General features: G+C 39.7%; 1 protein-coding gene across 1 annotated transcript in view; it reads left to right on the top strand.

Moving 5' to 3' along the window:
• Window positions 1-5,573, top strand: part of LOC308695020 (AT-rich interactive domain-containing protein 3B) — a 73,481-nt gene extending 67,908 nt beyond the window's left edge. The window contains exons 7-9 of the mRNA XM_081372921.1: window positions 1-227; window positions 322-411; window positions 4,563-5,573. The exon at window positions 1-227 is cut by the window's left edge and continues 37 nt beyond it. Coding sequence (XP_081229047.1) covers window positions 1-227; window positions 322-411; window positions 4,563-4,720 — 475 coding nt within the window. The 3' untranslated portion in view covers window positions 4,721-5,573. The remainder of the gene's footprint in view (window positions 228-321; window positions 412-4,562) is intronic.
• Window positions 5,574-6,483: the final 910 nt, after the last annotated feature.

Raw genomic sequence — 6,483 nt, 5'->3', positions numbered from 1 at the left:
CTCGCTCTCTCTGGGGGGTCTGAGGGCCTCCGCACTGGATCTGGGGCCCCAGGCGGGTCTGAGGGCCTCCACACTGGAGCATCTCAGAGAGAAGCTGGAGAACGAAGCGCCGGAGAGGAAGATGATCCGACTCGCTGAGGAGCAGCAGAGACTCATGCATCAGGCCTTCCAGCACAACCTGATGGCCATGGCCTCGCAGAACCTGCGGCTCGGGGCCCCGGCCAGGGGTCAGTGTGAGGGCCGAAGGGGGGTGTGTGTGTGTGTGTGTGTGTGTGTGTGTGACGCACTGGTGTGTGTGTTAATGAGTGTTTGTTTCTGCAGAAGAGAAGCAGGATCTGGCCATGAGTATTTCCTCCACTGGAGCAGCGAGTATCAGCGTGTCAGTGGAAGTGAACGGCATCATTTACTCAGGTTTGTGTGTGTGTGTGTGTCTGAGAGAGAGACTGAGACTGAGAGTGTGAGTGTGTGTCTGAGAGACAGTTTGAGCGTGTGAGTACGGCATAATTTACTCGTTCACTCCAGAATGCATTGTGTGTATATACACTCACCTAAAGGATTATTAGGAACACCTGTTCAATTTCTCATTAATGCAATTATCTAATCAACCAATCACATGGCAGTTGCTTCAATGCATTTAGGGGTGTGGTCCTGGTCAAGACAATCTCCTGAACTCCAAAGTGAATGTCAGAATGGGAAAGAAAGGTGATAAGCAATTTTGAGCGTGGCATGGTTGTTGGTGCCAGACGGGCCGGTCTGAGTATTTCACAATCTGCTCAGTTACTGGGATTTTCACGCACAAGCATTTCTAGGGTTTACAAAGAATAGTGTGAAAAGGGAAAAACATCCAGTATGCGACAGTCCTGTGGGCGAAAATGCCTTGTTGATGCTAGAGGTCAGAGGAGAATGGGCCGACTGATTCAAGCTGATAGAAGAGCAACTTTGACTGAAATAACCACTCTATACAACCGAGGTATGCAGCAAAGCATTTGTGAAGCCACAACACTCACAACCTTGAGGCGGGTGGGCTACAACAGCAGAAGACCCCACCGGGTACCACTCATCTCCACTACAAATAGGAAAAAGAGGCTACAATTTGCACAAGCTCACCAAAATTGGACAGCTGAAGACTGGAAAAATGTTTCCTGGTCTGATGAGTCTCGATTTCTGTTGAGACATTCAGATGGTAGAGTCAGAATTTGGCGTAAACAGAATGAGAACATGGATCCATCTAGGGATGGGACGGTATGAAAATTTAATATCACGATACTAGTGACCAAAATTATCGCGATTATCAATATTATCACGGTTTTGTTAAAACGAGATGAAAGTGTTCAAAAAGAGTTGATGCTCACACTGAAGACATTTCAACAAGTTTTATATTTGAAAATCAACAAACAACAAATAAAACAAGCAGCTTTGCACTTTTTAAAGCATTTCCTTCCTTATAATGACGGTCGTCAATAGCAACGCATTATAAGACCGCGCACATGCATTGTAACGGCCACCTAGTGTTAAGTAGTGTTCATGACATGAATGTGGATGTGCCTTTAAGATAACTTCTTCTATGGTGTACGTTATTGTATGCATGCTGTTTTTATGTGAGCGCGCACGCACAGTGAGAGTGAGATTGATCACGCAAAGAGGATGACCGTCCACTGCTGACCGTTGTTTTATTATAATGTGTTTACTTCCACTTTGATTTGTAACGTGTTTTAGAGTTTTCTTTTCCCTTTTAACATTCGCTCTTCGACATGTATGAAGAGTGTGCTTAACTGAGAGAAAACATCTATAAAAGTCTCGTGGAACTACCAGTTCATTTGCACTGTCTTGTATTCTTCATCTGGGCAGACTTCAAACTCTCTGACAGACGTTACAACATGTATCGCAACGGACGCGCTCTCTTGTTTCATTCAAATACAACTTGCCGTCTTGCGTCTCCGTTTGACATCTTACGCCCGTTTCACACATACTCCGTGTGCAGTGCATTTGCGGTGCGTGTTGCAGTGCGTATGCAGTGCAGGAGCAGCAGGCGCAATAGTGCTTTCACATATGCTGCGTTTGCAGTGCGTAACTGATTCGCTGCTGTTATACCACGAATACATACTCACTATTTGTAGCCTATTTCAAATCCAGAAGTTATCAGCAACTTTTATTTAAAAAAAGTTTTTTTTGTCAGCATTGCGATTCTCTTTGTACACATATACACTGTTTAATAGACGTATTCACGTTTAAACACAATTTAAACAACATATTATTAAAAGCATTACTTCTATATAATTATATAATAAGTTGCTCAAGCAAGTGGTAAAAATGTTTTACCATGTAGGATACTATTAAAATCGCATAGCCTACATTTTAAATTAAAACTTAAAATTGACAAAAACAGCAGACTCATACCCTTGCCTTTCTTTTGCATAATTTAAATCTTTATACAATAAATCTTGCATGTCACTAATAACTTGTTTTTCCACCTCCACGAATGAGACGAGTGTTGTTCATTATGTTGTCTTATTGAAGTAAATGGTATTTTCCCTTGATTTACCCCGGTCTTAACGTCTCAGCATTCCGATTGTCTTTGTACGCATATACACTCTTTAACAGACGCACGTTTATACACAATTTAAACAACGTCAGCCTATTATTCAATGGATTACTTTTACTTATATTAAGTTGCTCAAGCAAGTGGGCAAATATTTAACCATGTACTTTATATTAAATCGCAAACATTTTAAATTAAAACTTAAAATTGACAAAAACAGCCGACTCTCATGCCTTTTCTTTTTCATTTAAATTTGAATACAATAAATCTTGCATATCACTAAGAACTTGTTTTTCCACCTCCACGAATGAGACAAGTGTTGTTCATTATGTCACCTTGTTGAGGTAAATTGTAGCTTTCCTTGCTTTACCCCGGTCTTAAAGTGAAAAAAAAAAGTATTTAAATACATTTATGTTGAGATTACTAAATTTTATTTAATTAATCGCATTTATGGTGAAATTGCTACATTTTTAGGTCAATCTGCGTTCATTTTGACCACGAAACATGCACTGTCACTTTAATTCAGCGCGTGCAGCACAGCAAAAATAGACTCGGTGCGGAAACGATCGCTGCACTGCTGTATACGCACCGCAACTGGAACGGATCGCCGGACTGCATCCGTGTGCAGTGTGAAAGCTCTAACCTGTTAACATGGGTACGGAAAAAAATACGCACCGCATACGCACTGCAAATGGAGTATGTGTGAAACGGGCGTTAGACATCTTGTCTGAACGATTGTTTTGTACGCTGTACATGATTTAGGCTATAAAAAGGTAAGAAAACATTCATCTCAATTCAATATGCCCGTAATTATGTGGTAAAAAAAAAAATCGGTGTAATAAGTGTATAGTGAATATAAATTGTTATCCCTTAAATGTCACTCTTAATAGTCTTGAACTTGTTCGTTCGTCTTTGGCTAAGCCACTTGCTGCGAATATTTCTTTGCGGAAGCCTCACGTTTATTGATATAAAATAGTTCAGTTTAAAACAAAATTTCATTCCCAATTATTTCCCAGACGTAGTTTTGGTATTGAGGTCAAACTTGCCTTGCGTTCGCTACAACAGTCGGTGATGGTCACACAAGACGACTAGGCAGATCTGAAGTTATTGCAGCGACTTTTTCTTGTTCCCTCAGGACTTTTGTTAAAGCCAAAATATGACCACACCTCAGAATTGGTTCTTTTAAAAGGCTGAAAAATCTCCCGAGCACGGTCACTGCCTTCCGCAATTCCTTCTTGAATAAAAAAATAACATCGCGCCTGCGGCTGCGTCAGACTGTTGCTGGCTGAACAGGATCTAAAATCGCGATAATCAAACACGGTTTTAATGATAATTAAATTTTAAACGATATTACTAACCGTCAGTGCATTTTATCGTGGTTTATCGTGAAACCGGTAATCGTCCCATCCCTAGATCCATCATGCCTTGTTACCACTGTGCAGGCTGGTGGTGGTGGTGTAATGGTGTGGGGGATGTTTTCTTGGCACACTTTAGGCCCCTTAGTGCCAATTGGGCATCGTTTAAATGCCACGGCCTACCTGAGCATTGTTTCTGACCATGTCCATCCCTTTATGACCACCATGTACCCATCCTCTGATGGCTACTTCCAGCAGGATAAGGCACCATGTCACAAAGCTCGAATCATTTCAAATTAGTTTCTTGAACATGACAATGAGTTCACTGTACTAAAATGGCCCCCACAGTCACCAGATCTCAACCCAATAGAGCATCTTTGGGATGTGGTGGAACGGGAGCCTTGTGCCCTGGATGTGCATCCCACAAATCTCCATCAACTGCAAGATGCTATCCTATCAATACGGGCCAACATTTCTAAAGAATGCTTTCAGCACCTTGTTGAATCAATGCCACGTAGAATTAAGGCAGTTCTGAAGGCGAAAGGGGGTCAAACACAGTATTAGTGTGGTGTTCCTAATAATCCTTTAGGTGAGTGTATATTATATATATATTAAGTTCAGTACATCACTATTAATCTCATTTTTTGAATTGTGTATTTCTATGACAGGAACTCTGTTCGCGCAGAAGTCGGCGTCCGCGGGTGTGTGTGTGTCTCACGCTCCTCCAGCTCGACCCTTCTCTAGCTCCGCCCCCAGCCAAAGCCCCGCCTCCTCCTCCCCCAGGGGGCGGAGCTCCGCGGAACCATCCACCAGCGGCTCCCCGTAACCCGAGCCGACCGCAAACTGTTGCACAATCAGTACCTCATTCTCTCCTGTCGACTTCGGCTGTCCGCGTGTTTAGAAACATATTACGGTTTTCGCACACGTACATCGACACATATGCATAACATAACATCGCTGGGCCTCGTTCACGAATCACAAGTTAACCGTTCAGAAACACTCTTACTGTAAAACCTCACAATCAATTCAATGCAACGTAAGAATGGATGTGTGAACGGTTTATACTGAAGTTTGTGCTTGTGTTTCATGAACGACGCCCGGCGTTTAAGAGAACGCTAAATACAATCAGAACGTTCAGCCAAACGACGGGCAGGTTTTACAGAACTTGAAGATTTTTATTTAGAGTGTGTTTCGATCTGTCTTCTGATTGTTTTCGTGACTTTTTTTCCTGAATGAACTTTTTCTCTCAAGTTTTCCTCATTTTACATTCATACCTCAAGCATTCAACGTTACGGGAATGTCTTTTACCTCAGGATCTGTAGTTTAGGCCTTTTCTGAATGAGTTTTTATTTTGTTTTTGTTTTGTATCGATTTGAATTCGTCAGAATCAAAAATGCTGACGGGACCTCACTGACTCTCTGCTATGCATCCGTCTGGACCCGGGGACGGGGTCGCTAGGGAAGAGGAAAATCCCGGGATCTTATATAAGGTTCTCTCAAGCGTTTGATGATTTCAGAGCCGTCTGTCTCTCAGAACACAACAGTCTATACCTCAGAAACCAGCTGAATGTGTCAGTCGATGTTTGAACGAGCGATCGGCCCGCTGTGGATCTGCTCATGTTTATTTCATCTGCATCTCAGGGCAAGTTTTAAATATATATGGGTGAATCTCATGAAATCAACAACAACAACAAAAAAAATCAAATATTTTATAAATCATATATATATATATTAGTGCTGTCAAATCAATTCATCATGATTAATCACATCTGTGTATATACACAAACTTTTATGTTAGAGATGCGATTAATCGATTTGCCAGCAATAATATATATGTATGTGTTTGTGTGTGTATATGTATTAGTGCTGTATATGTATAAGTGCTGTCAAATACAACAATTGCAATTAATCACATCTAACATAAAAGTTTATGTATATACACAAACTTGTTAGATGTGATTGATTTGAAAGCAATTATATATATGTGTGTGTGTGTGTGTGTGTATATACACACACACACACACATATATATATATACACACACACACACATTATTTATTTACAAACTTTTATGTAAGATGTGATTAATCACAATTAATTTATTTGACTGCAATTATATATAAAAATATTCTATAAATTATATATATTTGTGTGTATGTGTGTATGTATATATATATACACACATACACGCACATAATTACAAACTTTTTTGTCAGATGTGATTAATCACGATTAATCGATGTGTCACAAATTATATATATATATATATATATATATTCACAAATACAGTATGTAATTTTATATATATATAATATATATTTGTGTGCATGTATGTGTGTGTGTGTGTATATATATATATATATATATATACACACACACACACACATATATTATATAATTACAAACTTTTATGTTAGATGTGATTAATCACGATTAATTGATTTGATAGCACTAATATAATATAATACATTTTTAAAGAAAATTCGTCTCATTTCATGTCATTGTCATGATAATAGCCTCACAATTTAAAAGTCCAACATTTTCCTTATGCAAAATATAATTTCTCATTTCTTTCCGCTGATTTTGGATC

The sequence above is a fragment of the Scardinius erythrophthalmus genome (genome assembly GCF_964197995.2).
Source record: "Scardinius erythrophthalmus genome assembly, chromosome: 8".
Classification (NCBI taxonomy): domain Eukaryota; kingdom Metazoa; phylum Chordata; class Actinopteri; order Cypriniformes; family Leuciscidae; genus Scardinius; species Scardinius erythrophthalmus.
This window is presented reverse-complemented; position numbering and strand designations above follow the sequence as displayed.